General features: G+C 41.0%; 1 protein-coding gene across 6 annotated transcripts in view; it reads left to right on the forward strand.

The window, feature by feature from the left end:
• The window catches only part of EPB41L3 (erythrocyte membrane protein band 4.1 like 3), a 259,305-nt gene extending 247,352 nt beyond the window's left edge, over window positions 1-11,953 (forward strand). For 5 of the 6 annotated variants that reach the window (XM_068237211.1, XM_068237210.1, XM_068237206.1 and 2 more), the window contains 2 exons: window positions 95-211; window positions 10,773-11,953. In XM_068237211.1, the coding sequence (XP_068093312.1) occupies window positions 95-205 (111 nt within the window). In that variant the 3' untranslated portion in view covers window positions 206-211; window positions 10,773-11,953. The remainder of the gene's footprint in view (window positions 1-94; window positions 212-10,772) is intronic. The other variant, XM_068237209.1, reaches the window with a different exon arrangement.
• The last annotated feature ends 9,207 nt before the right edge of the window (window positions 11,954-21,160 follow it).

Here is a 21,160-nt window from a genome sequence, read left to right on the forward strand (position 1 = left end):
CTCATGAATATCCACTTTCTCCACTGATCATGCATGTTCCGCCTTCCTTTTTTGTTTCTGCCCCCCTTCCCCTTTTCGGTTCTTCTTGCGTTAGGCGCTGGCTCAGGCAATAAAAGAGGCCAAAGAGCAGCACCCTGACATGTCAGTGACCAAAGTAGTGGTACATAAAGAGACAGAGATCACACCTGAAGATGGGGAGGATTGACCACAGGTAAGGAGCATCTATGGCTTTCCCGGAAAAGCTGCAGGCTGGCATGTGCAAGAAGCATCTTCCCCTTTGCTTACTGTTGACAACTTCTCAGGTTCTCTGTGTTTTTGCACAAAACAAGTGCTCTTACAATTAAACCTTCAGTTTGGGATTTTCTGCATGCATTACCGGAGCTCTTATCCCCTGCTTCTTTCTAACAGCTGGTGCATCCCTTTCATTAAAAAGGCAGTTTCTCTGAAAATCAATGGCTGAAATGGGTTTCAAAGCTTTTAGGCCCCGTTTACACTTAATCAGTTGCTCTCAGTTATAACTGAAAGGACAACTGATTTTCAAAGTAATGCCCATGCTTTTCTATGGCACCTTTCACACTTAACGCGTTTTAACTGAAATCTTTTTTGCAATGTACTGCTATGGAGAAGGAAAAAAAACGCGTACCAACTGATTAAGTGTAAACGGGTCCTTAGGGAGGGAGAATGGGTTTATAGTATACTTACCTTTTCACTGGTTGCTTGAATGCTTACGGGCCCTCGATGTTTGTCTCGCACGCTGCTGTCAGCCTCTGGCTTATTGCATTGTAGAGGCAAAGATGGCAGCTGTAGCCTCAGTTTATGACCATGCAAAATGGAGTCGTCTCCAGAAATCGATATTGCAGCCATGATGTCTTCAATGTTACCGCTCAGAGTCAGTCATTGTCGTGTAACATAAACGTCAAAGAACCTGTGCGCATTCATAGAGCTAGGGTGGAGGTTAACATCCACTAGTATTCTTCCCCTAACAAGTATTTTTATGTATCCTTGCGTACGGTCAGCTCACATCGGAAAAAGTCTCTATTTTTGGATTATTCAAATTTTTACTCTCTTAAGCCAAATGTCCACCGTTTTTTGTTTTTCCAAAGTAGTGTTGGTTATTAAAAGAGATGATCAGTGAGTGAGAATGTTATGTTAACTGTATGCCACTTGGAATTGGACCAATCAGAATCATCAGCTACTGGATTTAATAGGTGGAATTCCAAACTGCATACATTTGCTCAAAAATTAAAGTAATAATAACCATAACAATATATCCAAGCCAAAGTAACTACCGTGTTTCCCCGAATTTAAGACATCCTCTGAAAGTAAGCCCTAGTAAATATTTTGAGTATGCTTGAAATATAAGACCTTCTCCTAAAATAAGCCCTAGTAACATTTAGCCTGCATCCCTCTAAAAGAAGTCCCAAGTGACAGACATGTTCTCCCCGTATCCCCGCCTGCCCGCCCGCAGCCTCGCTTTACCTCCCCGCTGATAGCGCTCCTGGCCCCGTCCTGCAGAAAATCCACATCCTCCTGCTTATTGCCAGCATAATTTACACACCGCAGATTAGCGGTGACGTGTGGTAAAGGCAGCTAATGTACCCAATAAGAGCGCTGCCCTATACAGGAAGTAAACAATGATCACTTCCTGTATAGGGCAGCGCTCTTATTGGGTACATTAGCTGCCTTTACCACACGTCACCGCTAATCTGCGGTGTGTAAATTATGCTGGCAATAAACAGGAGGATGTGGATTTTCTGCAGGACGGGGCCAGGAGCGCTATTAGCGAGAAGGTAAAGCAAGCCTGCGGCCGGGGGCTGATCGGGGAGAGAAGGTCTGTCGCTTAGGACTTTTTAGGAGGATCTGGACTTTCTGCAGGAGGGGGCCAGGACCGTGAACAGTGGAAGTTGTAAAGGCTCATACACACATCAGACCATAGTCTTTTGAAAATGAAAGATCACAGACCAATTTTACCCCCTTCCATATAGTATGAGAGCATATACCTACACAGTCTATTCTATGGACTCCCCATCAGACAGAAATCTTTGCAAGATGCTGCACACAAAGATGTGTATCTGCAAAAGATCTGTTCCTGCAAAAGATCTGTTCCTGCGAAATGCATTCATAGTCTATGATATCTGCAGATCATCCTACACACCTTGTTTAACAGATATTCATCTGGAGATCAGATCCACCAGGATGGATTTTCAGATCTGCAGATGATTGTCTGATCTGCAGATGAATGTCAGTTGAACAAGGTGTGTATGATGATCTGCAGATCTCATAGACTATGAATGCATTTTGCAGGAACAGATCTTTCGCAGGAACGGATCTTTCGCAGGAACGGATCTTTTGCAGATACTTATAAAGAAATGAGAACCGAGAGCCCAATATGGTGTAGTATGTCAAGGCAAATTGGTATATTTGAGAGAGGAGTAAATTGTATACTCACAAACATGGGTTACCTCCAGGCAACCACTGTATAAGCAGGTGAGGAGATTGACCTGTCCCCACTCAGGATTAAGAAGTCGCTCTCTGTAGACGTGAAAAGAAGGGGTATCCCCCTCCACCAAAGGTGGATATATAATGTGTTATAGACTGAACAGAGGCGCCAAAAGGATAAAAACAATGTTTAAAATGTTTAAAAATTGCTTCGGAGGCAGCGGTGGACTTACCTCCCTCAAGCAGACACAGGAAAGCTGTGCAATTCAACATAAAAATGTTTTTAATAGTATACTCCAAAGGGTTTAGTACAACGCTTTTCGCAGGTCTACACCCGCTTCATCAGGCAGTATAAAGTAGGAGCACACGGCAACGTAGTGTCAGAGTAACACCTGGCGCCTTTGTCTTTGCAGACACTGATCTTTTGTGTCTGCACAGCATCTGTGTGTGCAGCATCTTGCAAAGATTTTTTTCTGATGGGGAGTTCAGCTCCATAGAAAAGACTGTGAAGGTATGGCTCTCATACTACATGGAAGGGGGTAAGATTGGTCTGTGATCTTTCAGTTTCAAAAGACTATGGTCTGATGTGTGTATGTGGCCTAAAGCGGGCAGGGGAGAGCAGGTCTGCTGCTTAGGGGGATCTGCAAGTCTGACAGCCACAGGGGCTTATTTAGCAGGGAGCAGAGGGAAAATCTGCCTATATACACTAAAGGTGATGTCTACCCCTGGAAAATATAAGACTTCCCCGAAAATAAGCCCTAGCACATTTTTTGAAGGGTAAATTAATATAAGACACTGTCTTATTTTCGGGGAAACACGGTATTATACATCTTAAACTACGCGTTAGAAGAGGTCCCATACAGGTTGATTTACAGAGGCACCATAACAACATTCTGGTTTTAGCATCAGTAACACTTCCTGTATCTATATTGCTGCATATTTGTATTTAACCCCCAACCTCCCAGTGATGCTTAGTCTAGGCTATGATGTTACACAGCTGTCTGAAGCACTTTGCCTAGATGTCACCATTTTGTTTTAAATTGTTAAATTAAGAATGTACATCTGGGTAAGTAATGGGCAAACTGACTAAATCATTTATAAATTAATATTATAAAAAAAATGCTGTTATCAATGAACTTATATTCAGTACGGTCTCTCACGAAATAATCTAGCAAATCAGAGTGGATTTATTAAAAACTGTTCAGTATTAAAGCACACCTGAAGTGGACATAAATCATATACCAGATGGCCATATTTGGGTTATCCTCAAAAACCACACAGACTCCGTGGCCCCTGAGCTTCACAGTTTCACCAAGAATCTTTGCTATGTACTGATGTTACTTAGGTGAAAATTGTAGAATATTTGCTACATAATTGCAGACACTTGCAAAAAAAAAATCCAGCATTCAATTATGTTCCCCAGTGCCCTGTAGATCAGGACAAGCTTAGTAAATCAACCCTCTGGTGTGCGTAGAAACTACAGCCTTACATGACCTTCTCCACAAATGGTGGCTAGAAGGCTGCAAGTAACCTTGCTTTGTAATCTTGTTATAGATGTGTTTACATAACAACATACACAATACAGCATGATGGTTTATGCCCATTTGTCTTCTCACTTGATATCAGAGCAACCTTTAACATGTAAGCTCTGCTTGGAAGGACCTTGTCACATCAGTGATTCTGTCTTTTTGACATGTCATCACAACTAGTGTTTGGAGGCTGTGCATATCAACTTATGCACACATTTTTTAGATTCCACATCCTGTAGCCAAATGACATAAAATGTTTATGCAGGTTTATTGCCAGCTACGTGTCACAGCAGCAAGAGAATAGTCACAGCAGCGGAGTCACTTGTGTTACATAGCCCTTACCATTCCATTAGAGGTCCTCGTAAGCAACTGCTGCTTTATCCAGACCCGGAGTCGGACAATTCACGTACAAGGTCTTTGAATTATTTGTTTGCTAAGCAGATATGTACAACAGCAGGACAACAGTGCTACAGAGGTTTCTCCAAGCAGATGTTTTCAAACCTTACCAATAAAATACCTTTAAAGCGCCCACCAAGCAAGACTTTTTAGTATTTTTCAATTGCGAAGTGCTAAATAGTTATTTTTTGGATGAGATGAAATGTTAATCTTTTGGAGAAAAGTCATTATGAGCTTTAAGTGAACTGAGCCCATTGCCCAAATCTCTAAATAATGCATCTATTGTTGGAGCATTAGAAATAAGTGAAAAGCCTGGATGACTTTAAAATGAAAAAAAAAAAAAAAAGACACAGGTATTGGATTCCACTTGCACCATGTGAGGCAACTGTTGTGATCAAATTAAAACAATGTACAATAAATATACTTTATCTAATTCACAACTGAAGCCCACAGAGGGATTAACCTGCTGGGCGTTTTAATGCGCGGAAGGGTTTTTTTCGCCCGATTTTTTTTTTTTTTTTTTTTTTTTTTTTTTTTTTATCATGTAGCTAGCCTAGCGCTAGCTACATGATTCTCCCCTTCCTCCTCTCTCCCTCCCACCCTTCTAATCGCCGCCGGCGATCACGCCCATAAGGAAATCCCGTTCTGAACGGGATTTCCTTTAGGGCTTCCCCCGTCGCCATGGCAATGACCAGAGTGGCGTCATCGGCGTCGTGATGTCACTGGGACTCCTGATCCACCCCAAAGAGCAGCCTAGCGGCGATTGGCCAGGCAGCGCACGGGGTCTTCGGGGGGGGGGTGAAAGGTTTCGAAGCCAGCATATGCGTGTGTGCGCAGTCTGATGGTTCCCATCAGTTGTTTTTAATGCAGTACTAAAATTTGGCTAAAAGGAATGAAGAAACTGCCTTTTTAATATTTTTTCCATAGATTGTCTAACTTTTCTTTTTCATCTGTCTACATGGAATGTCCTGTCACTTTGTGTCGTCATAATCATTGAAAGGGGAAAATATATCAGACTAACAGACACAAAGGCCCTGAATTTCTGAAGTCAAGTTTACACTTTGTGTGGGTGAGCGGTTGCTCGCTGGCCCTCACTTGCATAATAATGCTTGCTTGCTCATGTAATCCTGTGCATGTGCATTCACAAAGGCAGACACTGCTGCGCTCAGTGGCTGATACCAGGGCTGTATCTTACTACTGATAAACACACAGTTCTCAAATTGACAGTGGGAGAGGAATCGTTGCCATCCTCCACTTGTTTCTCAGTCTTGGGCAGTTTTATTACCTTTCACTGTTTTGTTTTTCTCAACCTGGTTAAGTGAACTCTTCCATCTCCCAACACAGGTCTAAATAAACCACATAACATTTTATCAATCAGAGAGCTCAAACGTTAAGGTGCATACACACGCACAATTGCTGTCATCCGCAGGGAACGAGACTTGACCCCATAGGTGACAGTTTGGGACTTAATTCTGTACACATCGCTAGGCTGCAAGCAATGATTTCTGTTGCTATGGAGGGGGAAGGAGGGCCGATGGCGCAGCGCATAGAGTGGTGGCACAGAGCTGGCATGTGAGACTATTAATAGGGTCGGACCTGTGCTTAGACAACATGATCCATCAGTCAGATCCAACGATGGGGAGGACTGGGGTTGCCATATACATGCTAGATTCTCAAAAGCCACCTTGGCCAAGAACCATTTAGTGTGTGTACTAGGATTCAAGATTACATCAATCTGCTGCTCAGACAGCAAGGAGACGGCACAGACATACTCTTTCAAACATATCAGTTAATCCAGGAGCTTCTACAAAAGCAGGCTTTGCCATTTAGTGCTGGACTAATGTAGAAAATCATATGTTAGAGGTAGTCACGGCGGCATTCTTAAGAATCATCTGTTGGTTGCACTTGACAGTAAGGCCCAGGGCCCATTACAAGCAGTTCCCCAATTTCCAGACCCATCACAATTTGGCCCTGTAGCCGCTGAATGCGATCACTCCAAAAAAGGCTGCATGCAGAGCGATCAATACACAGCAGGTGGAACCACTCCATAGGATTCCACTGTTGCAGCGCTTTGCCAATCGGAAAGTGATGCATGAAACACTAGTGGGCCCCAGCCCTAAGATAGCATCACTATGGATACTATAAGGAAACAGTAGGTGTGCCACCAGCTATCCAGTCCCTTCTCTAATTCACAGTCATGTATTTAGTACATAGATAACTAAAATAGGAATATATTCAAAGCATGCCTCCAAATTAAACAGAAATGTTAGACACATTGTGAATAGATAAAGTCATTCCATATTTACTTAAACCCCTTTTTTTAAATAAGATATAATAAAATCGTGTCCTTTTAAACAATACTCCTGCTGCCTGCTCTTCTGACTTCAGTAGAGTAGGTATTTTCAGGGTTTAGATGTCACCCACAATTCATGCACGACAGCGGCAAACTATTTCCACATTTATCAAGGAAACGGCAGCCAGTGAGGAAAGCATTGGAATGCATATGCACATACACATTACTGAGCAAGCTTGGGCGCATGCATGTGCATTGGCTGTGTTGTGGGAATTTGAAAATGTTCAACTTAGCTGGCTGTGAGCTCTCCTTGCTGTATATTCATGCCCATGCATGTAGGCAAAGCGAGGCATCATGAATGTTAACGAGTGTTACATTTACTGTGTGATTTTATTATACTATGCTATGGTTAGAAACAGAGGTAGTGGAATATGATTTTTTTTTTATGCATATTTTATCACAGTAATCTGTGTGTTTTATATATTTACTGTTTTATAGCTCACTCTTAGCTACTGCTTGGGATCCATGGCCTCTTTCACACAAGAGGCTGAAGTCAGTGAATTCACCACTTGTCAGCTGCTTCCATGCACCAGCCAGTTGCTTGCTACCGCTCAGTGTGAACGTGGCCACGGCTGTGTTTAGATGCAGTATGATGCATCTTTTTTGCTGCCGGTAACTGCACTGCATTGTCACTCACTAACATGCATGGGGTTACACATGCTGCCATCTTGATGCATGACATTTCAGCCAAAAGGCAATTGGTGGCTGCAAATGTCAGATAGAAGGCTGAACAGCCCGACAATTGTACAGTTTAGCCATGTGTCGGAAAGAGGCCTTGGGTGCAGAGGAGTTCAGCTAGATGATTCCTTGCAGTTGTTCCCGTAGTTACTAAATTTCCCCACAAGGAGCATAGTTATTCAAACTAAAGTTTACATTAATTTTTACATTTTTATAGCACAGACCTTTTTCCACATTGCTTTACAGCGTAGACTGAACAATTCATGTGACCTTCAAAAAGGCTCACAATTCCTACAGCAGTTTAGGTCTACTACTGGGGATACCATTTAAGCTATTAGTATGATTTGGGGTTGTAGATGAAAAACTGAATACTTGTAGGAAACTCCTATAAATAACTCCATGCAGATACTGTTCTGGGTGAGAATCAAGCCTGTTGTCATCATGAGGCCTATTCCTAAAAAATGCAGAAAAGAGTCATTTTTTGTTCTTCACTTTTAAAAATGTAATCATCACATTTATAAAGCCATATTTTTAAAACGACAAGAAGCAGTAAATGCGTCTTCGCCATTACTAAATGGGTCACCATGAGCTTGCTGGTTAGTCTGCGCCATTACTAAAATTACTCTAAATTGACTATCTGCATTTGTTGAATTGCGCTAGCACAACTGTTACTTCTCTCTAGCAGCTTTAGGGCCGGTTCACACGGCAGAAGCCGCCTCGTCCTGTGACGTCTCGTTCTGGGGCAGCGCTACGGCGTTTGTCGACATCCCCAATCTGCGGTTTTCATCCCCACAAGGGTACATGAAGACGTGTTGGTGAATTGACCTTGGATTCTGCAAGTAGTGTCCAGGGTTTCCTGAAATCGGGATCGGAACGCCGCGTTTGCACAATAGACAGTAAACATGCAATGCTAAACACTCCCATTCACTTGAATGGGAACTTTTATACAAGTCCTGGACGCTTAGCGGTAAATGCCACCAAGCGTCCGTGTGAACTGGCCCTAAAGCTGCCCAATGACTTTTATTATGACAGCTTGCAGGTTTTTAACATTGAGAACTGCAGCAAAAATTGCAAACATTGTGTTTGCAAAAACTCCACTGTCCTTTACTCTTCTCCACAAAAACTGTATGAAGTGGTGATCAGAGTTATTCTTTCATGAGTTATTTACAAGTTCTTTGTTTACAGCCATTGACATGTCGCCGAGGTTAACACGTGAGGAGCGGATAGAAATTGTGTTGATGTCTGGTGAACGCAGTAACCTGGTCATTGCAGCAGATTTCAATGCAAGACACCCTACGAGACCACCCATCTCCCATGCTACAGTTAGCAAACAGTTTGCTTAGTTTCGTGAAACTGCTTCAGTGTTGGATTTGCTAAAATGTGGACAGATGAAATCTGTCACTAATGAAGAAACATCAGTGGCTGTTTTAGCTTCATTCAGCAAGATCCCACAGCATAGCACTCGCCACATGTCACTGGAGTGTGGCATTAGTCGAACATCCCTTCAGCGGATACTAGCTACTCACAAATGGCACCCTTACAGCTACTGCAGCATCTCAACGAGGATGACCCAGATCAAATGAATTTGCAGAATGGGCAAAACAAAGATTGGAACAGGACACTCAGTTTATGCAGAAGATTATGTTCAGTGATAAGACAAACTTGTATGTGAATAGTGAAGTTAACAAACAAAACCACCGCTATTGGTCTGACACTAACCCACATTGGATAGATCCCTCCAAGACCGTTGAAACAAAAAAAAATGATGGTATGGTGTGGTATATGGGGTACAAAGATGGGGCCATTCTTCATCAATGGAAACCTCAAGGCCACTGGATATGCGAAATTGCTAAATGATGTGTTTCCCTCCTTATGCATTGAAGCTGGCACGTTCCCTGAGTTTTTCCAGCAAGATGGTGCACCACTTCATTATGGGTGTCAGGTCCGAGCATTCCTAGATGAACAGTTTCCTGGAAAGTGGATTGGTCGTCGTGGGACAGTTGAATAGCCCCCAAGGTCTCCCGATCTGACCACCTTAGACTTTTATCTTTGGGGTCATCTGAAGGCTATTGTCTATTCTGTGAAGATATGAGATGTGCAGCACCTGAAACTACGGATACTGGAAGCCTGTGCTAGCATTGTGTGCTAGAAGAAGTGGGAGTGGGAGAAGGTTGCATTGACAATCCAACACAATGGGCAGCACATTGAACACATTTTATAAGTGGTCAGAAACTTGTAAGTAACTCATGAAAGAATAAAGTTATGTTAAAACCAAGCACATCATTGTTTTCCTTGTGTTATTCCCAATAAGTTTGATGTCACATGACCCTCTTACTATTGAAAAAAAACAGTTGGATTCAAAATGGCCGACTTCAAAATGACCACCATTGTCACCACCCACCTTGAATAGTTTACCCCCTCACATATACTAATGCAACACAAACAGGAAGTTAATATCACCAACCATTCCCATTTTATTAAGGTGTATCCATATAAATGGCCCACCCTGTATAATTTGTGTAACCCAAGTGTTATGCTTTGTTGTTTCTGATCGTTTATGACAACCCCTGAAACATACTGATAAGTTAAATGGCCCCCTACTCCAAAATTGGCTTTTTGGAAAAAGGAACCCTAGACTTTGACAATGGTAGGGGTAAGATTGTGAGCTTCTCCAAGGGACGGTTTGTGATGTGGCTATGTACATTTTGATGCGCTACAGAGGATGTCAAAAATAAATACACACTAATAAAACTTGCAGTTCCTTTACTGTCTGATCAGATAATAGAGACATTCAGTCATCAGTTTTCCATTTAGAAACTTCAAACTCTGTTTGCTCCAATATTGTTTGCTTAGTGTTGGCCCTTTGGCACTGTTTAGCTCATACTGCTGACCATAAACTATACTTTTTGTTTGGCCAATTAGACAAAAAAGGTATTAGGCAAAAATTGCATTCTCATTGGCACCTCGATCACCATTAAAAGAACCGCAATATTCAATCTTGGTGATGTTGATCAGGGTGCGGTTGTATAGAGTATGGCCGGCTTAAGCCAGTCTCTGTGTTGGTCTGCAGATGTAAAATAATCTCAAGTGGCTGAAGCTTGGCTTCCATGTGGTGTGTTTTATGCATTGATACTTCTGTGTAGTCTATAATAAAAGAAACGGTATGATTTGTGGTTTCAGTAAGGTTTTCTATTTGCAACTAAAAGTATTTGGAAAGATCGTATCATATCATTATGAAAATAGTTCCCATGCTGGTGCCTTGTCAGCTCTCCTGATGAAGATCATCTAGATGTATTTTCTCTGGCAGCGCTGTATACAGAATGAGGATGCAGATGTCCTACTGTGTGGTTATAACTGTGCCTTTTTCTTGTCTGCAGGAATAATGGAGCTTGAAAACAAGCTCAGTCATGTACCCCATTAGGAATATGAGCACCTCTGTGGAGCGACAGACAGAATCTGGCTGACTTCTGTCTTGGGAAATTTGCAGTCCTGAAGGATTAAGCTTGACCATTTATAAAGACATCGGCAGACATATCTTCCCATTAAAAGCAATGCAATTCAGCATAATTAAACCAGTATTGCATGAAGCAAGTATAAAAAACGGCAGCATTTTTTTTTTTTTTTACTTCTTTACATGTCTAGGTTTCCAGCTATATCTGCACGTTCACACACCACAATATTATAATACGTGAACTTAATGTAACGCATAAAGAGTCCATGCCTTCTTCTGAGCAACTATGAATTGTTAGGTGGTAAGCCTTTGTTTACAATAAAAAATAAGAGAGTTATCATGAAATCCTAGAAGCTGTGTAGGTACTGAGTATTATGTTTGACAACACATTATACGTGCCAATAACTTATTCGGTTCACGACTTGAATATCTCAGTGGTTTAATCTGATGTTATTACAATGACCCTATACCAATCTTGAAATCTTGTGCAACTATTTAAATGCTGATAAAGTGTGCTTTGTATTTCCAATTTAATTACATATCAGGTAGTAATTATTTTAGTATTTTAACTTGAAATCAATATTTTCTTCTTTTTTTTTTATGTTGCCAGCTATGTTGAACTTTAAATGTGTACATTATGTGTAGTTCCTTTTAAGAACACATGTATGTCCTGAGTTTGAGTAAGTACAGGATTCTTCATCATCAAACCTTATTTTATTTTTTTATTTGTTTAGTTTACGTACTTGTCAGTGGGAAACATTTCATTTTCGTCATCTAATATCTAGCTGAGAGCCAAGCCTTAACCTGTACAGAAACCCCACCTTATATATTTATATATATATATCTATATATAGCGTTCCAATTCCTGCAAATAATTCCATTACACTGTCTGCTGCATCACACATGGCAAATGTTTGTTCTGCATAGTGAAATAAAAATGACTAAAAAAAATGTATTGACCTTGTTGGGAAAAACAAAGTAAAATGCTTTTCTAATTGCACCAGCCATGGTTTCCAGTCAAAATAAACCACAAATGTAATTAAAGAAAAATCTCTTGGAATTCAATTGCATTTTTCAACTAATCAGATTAAAATGAAGGAATTTTTATCTTGTGTTGATGTTTGATGATTTTATGATTGCTTTTAACCCCGGCACACTTTTTTTTTTTTTTTTTTTTCTTTTGTTGGCAATAAATTCTGTACATCACACTTTCTATTCCTTTCTTTATTTCTTAGAAACCTCACTAATCACTAGGGATGATCAATGATATGCAAATATTTTTTCGTTTATGTAAATCTTAATGCAAATGTATGCAGTTTGAAAATGGACCAATCCATTTAAACCTGGGTGGGACTTAATTAGTCCATTTTCAAGCTGCATATAGTTGCATATAAATTTGCATAAACTCAGAAATATTTTCATATCATTGATCATCCCTACTAATCACTGTATTTTGATAAATGAATGTGCTCATGATCCTTTAGTACATACACAGGTGAATGGAAAAATTTCAATTCTCGTTACATAAAGATCTTGATCGACCTTTGCAAAATGCGCCTAATCTGTTCATAAGATACAAATACGATCTGCAGTGATTTGAAACGCGAAAGGGATCTGTTAATAAAGAAGGGAAAAATCAATCCCATCTTTACTTTACAGAATCTGTTCAGCTTATTCATCACGACAGAATAGATTTTTTTCCTGGTGAGCAAGGTTGGGAAAGTATAGAAAAGTAACCGCATAGATGCTCCATTAAAAAGCATTACAAATGAAAAAGTGGTGAGCATTTTTGGTGAACAGATCTATTTCCCTTTCTATACATGTGGAGGTATTTTTAAATTGTTGAGCAATGAATGAATACAATAGATCAAAGGGACAGTTACACATTTTCAACACTTCTAGAAATATGGGGAATACAATATGGTGATAAACCTATTTATCCCAAACATACTGAAGAATCCTGCTTTCCCAACTTTATAAATTAACCCCTTAGTCATTCGGACTGTTGCAGCCTAAAATATTTAGGCCACGTATTCATGCTCAGACATAACTTTACCAATGTTATCTGAAACACACTTGATGTGCATGACATGCTTCCTTTTTATCTTTCTTGCTTTGTGTAACGATTGGTGTCAGCACACAGAGAGAATCTGATTATTGATGATCTGCAAAATCATCAATAATACAGATGTATACTTGATTATGGATGATCTGCAGAATCACCAACAATACAAATATGACTAACCTCTGGACACCTAATGAAGTGTAAGTGTTTGGTGTAACTGTAGGCTATCTCCCGTGAGGCGGGGGACACAGGCAGCTCGGCCACGGACCACCTGAGGGGCAGGTGGCCATCGGCTGTGCAGGGACTATCTCCTTGAGAGAGGGAATAGAGAGAACCTGGCAACCAGAGATACTTGGAGATCAGATAATAGACTGTACTGCAGCCAGGGGACTCCAGAGGAGTAGAGGCCACCGGCTGCTAGCAGACCGGACTCTCTGAGGAGCAGGAGTCCTAATAGCTAACTGACACTTGGTGGAATAGTGTCACAGCTAGTACAGATAGACTGAGCACTCAAGGGATGAGTGACAGCCTGGAGGGTCGGGCAGGCCAGGTCGGCAACACACGAGCAGATAAGGTACAGAGACAGAAGGCTGATTTGGTAACCGGGTACAGGCAGGGTTTGGCAACAGGCAGATATGCAGAGGTACTGAATCAGAAAGCAAGAGAGAGGTCGACAGAGCAAAAAGTCATAACAGATATAAAGCACAGTTCTAGTCTGAGGTGTGAGGTCCTTGGTCTCGACACCCAGGAACTAGTCTAGATAATAACTCAGCAATGACACAGTAATCCTAAGCTTGGGTGTGAGGTCCTTGGTCTCAACACCCCAGAACTGGTCTAAAGTATAACACAGCAGTAATCTGGCTAAGTGTGAATTCCCAGGTCCACCTGGTTCTAACACACTGTGGGATCTGACTGAGGTCTGAGTGCTCACACGTAAGTATTCGCAACGGCAGACAACCAGAGACTGACCAGCAAGATCTATATATACTGCAGCACTCCTCCGCGCTGCCCTGCGCCACTCAGCCAATCAGTAACCGCGCTGGGATCAGCTGATCAACCTGATCAGCTGATCCCTCTCCTACTGGCATAAAGGGCCTGCCTTCTAGCGCGCGCGTAGCTCTCCATCTGTGTGCACTAGAAGGCCCAGGCAAACCAGACACATGCTGCTGTGCGTAAACCGCCGGTCTGAACGCGGAGACAGCCGCCCCGCTGCCAGACCGCGCGGCGGCATCTCCGCAATCCATTACACTTTCTCTTCTTTAATGATGCTGGAAGTAAAGTGACGGCAATCTAATTGGAAAGGGATTGCACACACTTGGAACATACTATCTAGGTGTTACACTATTCTAAACTACAGCCAGACAAGACTATAAGTGTGATTTACAAATGATCTCCAAGGCTGAAGAATTGTGGATAATTTGAGTGAGATCCCAGTGATTCAACAAACCTGATCTGAATTTGAAAAAAAATTGTTTGCCATTTGACTGTAAATGTTTATAATCCTTAGTGCTGCTTAGTGAACATTGCTAAGGCTGGTAGCATGAAGCAATAACGTGCTGTCACCTGAATTCAGGGTAGATATATTGGGTATATGTCTGTGCGTATGTCTCTTACTGCAGTTGCAAAACTGTTTGTTCACTACGGTGACAATCTACTTACATACTCTTAACGTTTACCAGGCCCAGAGAATTATGTTCAATTCAGGCCTGTGGCTTATAGTTAGTGACTCCTCAGCATTTCTGAAGCTATAGCGAATGTACAGTGTAGTAAAGTCACTAACAGATCCCCTATTTTCAGCCATTTTTGAGTTAAAATGGATTAATTAACTGTGCATGGAAAGCTAAGGAGAGCAGTGAACATGTCTGTGGTCACATTTGCCTACAGAGAACTACAATTCCTTACTAGACAAATTCTTTTAACACTCAAGTGTCCAGTTTACCCAAGTTCTACATCAGGACAAGTATTCTGTATGGGGGTTTGGGAATAAATATTTTGTTATGTTCAGTGGGATCGTAAGCTGTCCTCTGCTAGTATATCATGGACACTGTCCTTTAGCTCCTCTGATGGGCATGCATAGCTCAGAATAATATTTATTGGGTTGTCGGGGGTTTTGCCTCAGCAATCTATTGAAAGCCATTATTTAAGTCCTAGCCAAATAGCACCCAGTGCTTTTATCTTCACCTGTCCAATAATATTTTGACCCATGATGTCCCCTTTCTGCAGCTAGCCCGACCTGCTTATTGGTTCAAATATAAGCCTTGTTCCAGTTATCATGTTCTACAGCTACAATTAATCTTATTCTACTTGTCAGTCCCAGTCCTAGTCCGGTTATCATGTTCAGCCAATCCCAGTTAACTGTCTTGCCTGTCAGTCCAGTCCGCAGCCTTTTTCTCTTCATTCTGTTTTGCCAGTCCATCAGTTCAGTCCATTCATGTTTATCATTGTCCCTTTTATGCCAGTATGGAAATCCAGTCTACACTCTGTCATCTTCAAATATGTCCTGCTAGCTTATCAGTCCCGTATCAACACCAGCTCTAGTCACCTTTGCATATGTCCTGCTGACGGTCAGGTTTACCTCAGCCTGGTCTCCAGCTTAATGTATCAGTTAGTCATACAGAACCTGATCTTGCACTCTTCTCATTCCATGGTTTGCCCTCCTAGTCATCATAGGTGGGAGCTACCCTAATCGTTTCTTTGCCCACTCTCCCTTCCACCCTTCTCACCAATACCATTGTGGAGGTTTTTCTGTCACCTTGACGCCTGTTGTCCCGGGGATGACATCAAACTGGACCTTCCACCCAAGGGTATCTTATCCTTCTGAAGGTGAGCCACTGCTCCATCACAGTTCAGGCTGCTTTTTTCTCATTTGAAAGGGGTTGACATGGACATTCAGTGGCTGGGGTGTGTGGTTTTACCAAGTGACACAGTGGGTGGGGGAGGGGTGATTGGGCAGCAGACTCTAGTACTTAGACTCCATGGACGTCTAGCAAGATGATGGGATCATGTGACTCTAAATTTGAAGATTAGGTAAGGCAGTTATGGTTATGGGCTTTAACTAGCTGTTTGGAATGAAGAGGAATCAATTGTAAATATCCTTTGTTTTTCCAGCCACTAGATATTCATTTAACCACAACCCAACCCTATTTTCTCCACTGCTTAGCACGGTCATTCAGTATCTGGGTTTTGCCTCTCTCTCTCTCTCTCTCTCTCTCTCTCTCTCTCTCTCTCTCTCTCTCTCTCTCTCTCTCTCTCTCTCTCTCTCTCTCTCTCTCTCTCTCTCTCTCTCTCTCTCTCTATATATATATATCTCTATATACACACTCTGCATCTATTGTGATGATCAGAATAGTAATGGGACTGGCAATGGTAAAGTCCCACCATTATATGTTGCTAAGTCTACTATGTTTACTTACCTGTTTTCCCAGGGAAAAGTGAGGGTCTTAGTTACTCACTGGTTAATTTTTAGTATATTTGGTTAATAATTAGGCTTATGTGGATACATTTATAAGCAGTGTAAATTTCATTCTGCCAATGTATTTTTAATTTATAAAAAAAAACAAGGAACCCAACTCTGACAATGGTTAAAAGAAAATGAGGACATATTAACAGCTGAACTATTAGTGGAAGAAAACTGCACTAAGGAAAGTAGCCAGAACATCACAGGTAAGTGGATACAATGCAAGGACCACGTGTATCTGAAGCACAAGCCATCAATGGTAAAGAGACAAAAACGAAAAAATAAACGTGGTATTAAAGGAATGATTACTAGATGAAGCACAACGTGAGTTTTGTCCACTGGAAATAATGAATTCAATGGATGGGACTAAAATACACTACAGCTAGACTTCTAGACTAGTTAATCATCATCTACAAATATGCCTTTCACCTTCAATGCAAAGGGCAGTAAGGGTCCGTTCTTACTTACAAGTGCAAAATACTAATAACTGGATTAGTATATGCATTTTTTGATGCAATTTACATGTAAAAATCACTGGACATTTTTGCGTATTTTGAGCGATTGCGATTGAAATACATTGCGATCACACACAAAAAAAACTGCACATACTGTGTTTTGCGTCTAGCCCTCATCGCGAATCCCTGGCAATCATGGCAGTGAGATCACTGCCATATAGTTAACATTTCCTGTAAATGCCCGCTAATCGCCCGAGTGAGAATGGGCCCTAAAAGTTTATATTGCTCTGCAAATCTTAGTTAATCGACAAATGTAATCATTGCTGGCTAGAAGCTCTCTGCCTGGTCTCTTCCCTGTGCTCCCCTTCCCTTCTCTGCTAAAGTGTTTCAGCCGTTGCCATTGCATTACGTTTACTCAGCAGAACGAGGGAGGAGGAGTAAAGTGAAGAGTCAAAGCAGAGAGCTTATTCTGGCTGGCAATAATTACATTTGCCAATTAGCAGAGCAGTATAAACTCTTGCTGCACTACATTGAAAGTAAAAGTTTTTACACGTGTAACATTTTCTTTTATATACCTAAGAGTAGGTATTTAAATTGTAGTTTAGGGAGTTTAATTTTTTGTGCTTTGACAAATTTATTTTAAATAAAAGGTTTACAAAGACTTCTTTATAGAAAGAAAAGCAGAAGAACTCAGGTCAAGTATGGTATCAGCAGCTGCGTGTGATAATAAAAGCAGTATGAAACATTACAGAAGATAAAAGTGTTTATTATCAGGCTGGGGTTTTAGAAGCAAACACTATAAAGACAAGTATATGTTTGCTGTCGTAGTAGGAAAGATTTGCAGTTGCATCAACTTCAACACCATCAAACGTAAACTAATTTCTATACTGCTATGTGCAGTTCCCTATACAATCTCACAATGTGCAAGTTGAGCTCATGGGGAATAAAATATTAATTTACATTTCTTGTACCAACTGACATATTCTTTATCTAGATGTGCATTTTATAAGGTTTGTTTGGCAGAATAGTTTTTGTTTACTGATTTGACAGATACTTAAAAAAAAAGTTAAGCACAAGAGAGAGTCTAAAGTGCAAAGTACTTCACAAAAATATTGGTAAATAATACTGATATTTTACTACAACCTAACATAACTCTATTATCACACAAAACCATCCCTTGCCTAAGCTTTACATTAACCCCCACCCCCCCATAGGCCCTTTTCCACTTAATGTGTTTCTAGCTATAAAGTCCCCATACCCGGCGGGGAAAATCGTGTGTTTACATACATTACAAAAGACCATCACTTGCACTACGTTTTCAATAGCTTTTAATTATTCTATTACCTCGGGTACCTTCTACTGCACAATAAACTATACTTGTAATGATTGGTCCAAGTTTAGTTGCTGGCAAACACAACTGTTAAAGTGTAACTGTCGGGTATAAAATCAAAAATCAATCCTTTATTTTTATCTGGTAAACAAGTAATGTAATAAGGATGCTAACCAGGCAATGCAAAAGTTAAAATCGCTAAAACGCACAAAGGAAGTTGCAGGGCATGCTGGGTTGTCCTTTTTTGCTTCTCTACTTTCCCCTCAGACTTAACTAATGCAGCCTGATTGGCTGAAGCCTCTTTCCTTCCTGTTTTCCCCTCCTACACCTCTGTTCCTCTCTGATTGGCCAATATTTCTCATGCTGAGAGAATGCACTTTCTATAGTGGAGGGTGGGCAATGCATACACAATCAGGCAGAGGAGAGTAAGGGAGGAAATGACATCAGGATTGGCATCAAAATAGCCACAGTTAAAATGGGAAATGCTAAGAAGGATTTTTCTCTTTTTTTACTGTAGTAAAATCACTAAAATCAAGCAAGGACAGTGCAATATATAAGTTATGCAAGTAGAGCAAATATTTATCTACTTATATATGTGTTTTTTTTTCTGAGATAGTATGGCTGACAGCTACTCTTTAAACAGATGGCGATGTGAAAACTGATACCCCATTTTCAGAGCACAATGTATATATCTCATAAGGCCCACAAATAGAGACACAAGTTATCAGACACTACAACAGTTTGCAGGCTTACTGCATATCATAAAAGTGAGACTTAAAGAGAAACCGTGACCAAGAATTGAACCTGATCCCAATCAGTAGCCGATACCCCATTTTACATGAGAAATATATTCCTTTTCACAAATGGATCATCAGGGGGCTCTGTATGGCTGATATTGTGGTGAAGCGCCTCCCACAAGAGACTATGAGGACCATTTTCCTGGCCGTTTCCTGTCGGTGAACCTCGTTGCATTGTGGGAAATAGCTGTTTACAGCTGTTTCCAACTGCCAAAAAAGCAAGCAGCAGGTATTTCCAGTGACATAACCTGCCAGCAGTTAAAATGTCACCATGTGATGTCAGAATGTAAATCAAGGAGAGGAAAGCTTTTACAATGGGCAAACACTAAATCATTTATACATAATTATTGTAAAAATGAAGCACTTTTTTTAAATTACATAATTTTCACTGGAGTTCCTCTTTAAGGTCCTGTGAAATATACATTCAGAGAAGAAACCTCATTACATTTGCTACAACCTACTCATCTACAATCAGGAACCGTAACATCTGATGTATTACGGTATATCAGGGTCTCGACTGCCAGCATTTTCTTTTATTATTTAGCTCAAGTGGTGTGCATGCCCTAAAGTTAAAATGTATATCCCTTCTATAATTATCTTTCATCACTGTAAAAAAAAGATTCAGTTTTGTAATTATAATACAACTAAGAATCTTCTTACTATATTCCCATTTATGACATAAGCATAAGGAGACAATTGAAATATGCACTTGAGACTTAGTATAGGTGCCCATTTATGCATCAGTTTCTCCCCAATGCGACACATTGATCGATCACCCTCTGATCTGAATTCCTCCCACACATAGCACATAATTGTCAATAAATAAGGGCCTGTCTCCACTCGTCTTTTTGGGGGTTTTTTGGGATGAGTTGTCAGACAATTTTGCATTGCTGTCAATTGTTTTTCTGTATGTGAAAAACGCATTCATGTGTGAACTAGCCCATTGATTAACATTGGTTGCAGTCTTCCTATGCAGAAAATGCACAGAAAAACTGATGAGTAGAGACAGGCCCTTACAGCACAAAATATATTAAAGACTGATCAAACCACATGGCCTATTTGGCCTGCCTTGCTGCCAATTGATGTGCATTTCCTGTCCTGTCCTAATTATTTTAGGCTAAAATTGACTTTCAATAAAATACAGCAGAAAATATATTGAACTTTGATCAAACCACATGGCCCATTCGATCTGCCCTGTTCCCAATTGATGTGCATTTTCTGTCCTGTCCAAAATTTGATCAAGTGACCATATTGTGCAATGGTTTTCTGTTGGATTCCATTAGAGTGATCAAATCTGCCTTGAAGCAAGTTCGTGGGAGAGGGGAGGGTCTCCATGCTGGACCGATAGAGGCGAGGGGGCAGGGGAAGCTTCTGTATTATCCAGCGGCTTCCTTCTACTCAGGTTTATATACATTTGGGGCACTTTTTCCCATGCAGGTACAGTTCAAGGCTTCAAAAATAGAACCATAAATAATAGAACATTTATTTAGTATTGCACTTCAGATAAACCCCTACAGTAGATCTTATTCATCTTAATTCTGACATGTGTAGAACCTAACACAAAATTAATTTGACTACCTAGATAGGTTATTTTGGACTGGTTGCTTCTTTCTTTTTGTTTCAAGTTTTGTGTACATCTGAAAACAATGGTGGGGATAGACGTTGAATCTCTTTATACGTCGATTCCACACCGGGAGGGCCGTGAAGCGGTGTCCTTTTTCTTAAAAGAAGCTCACCCAAATCTCCCTGAGCACAATCAATTCCTGGTAGAAATGCTATACTTGTTGCTGAGTGAGAACTATTTCCTATTTGAGGGACGATTTTTTCGCCAGGTGACCGGGACATCGATGGGGGCGGCGTGTGCACCGGCATACGCCTGCCTCCACCTGGGTTACTGGGAGAGGCGGGACGTGTATGTTATGGACATGTTCCGGTGCCATGTCGCCCTCTGGATAAGATTTATAGATGATGTGCTGGTGGTGTGGAGAGGTGGAAGGGAGGAGCTTGAGGTATTTATGGATACACTAAACGCAAATGATAGAAATATCAGGCTTACCTATACGCGTGATGCTGTGGAACGACCCTTCCTGGACCTGAAAATTGCGGTCAGGGGGGATCGTTTGGTGAGCACCACGTATAGGAAACCCACAGCAGGGAACACCATCCTCCATGCCTGGAGCCATCATCCCGGTCACCTGGTGAGAAACATT

The sequence above is a fragment of the Hyperolius riggenbachi genome, chromosome 5 (assembly GCF_040937935.1).
Source record: "Hyperolius riggenbachi isolate aHypRig1 chromosome 5, aHypRig1.pri, whole genome shotgun sequence".
Classification (NCBI taxonomy): Eukaryota; Metazoa; Chordata; class Amphibia; order Anura; family Hyperoliidae; genus Hyperolius; species Hyperolius riggenbachi.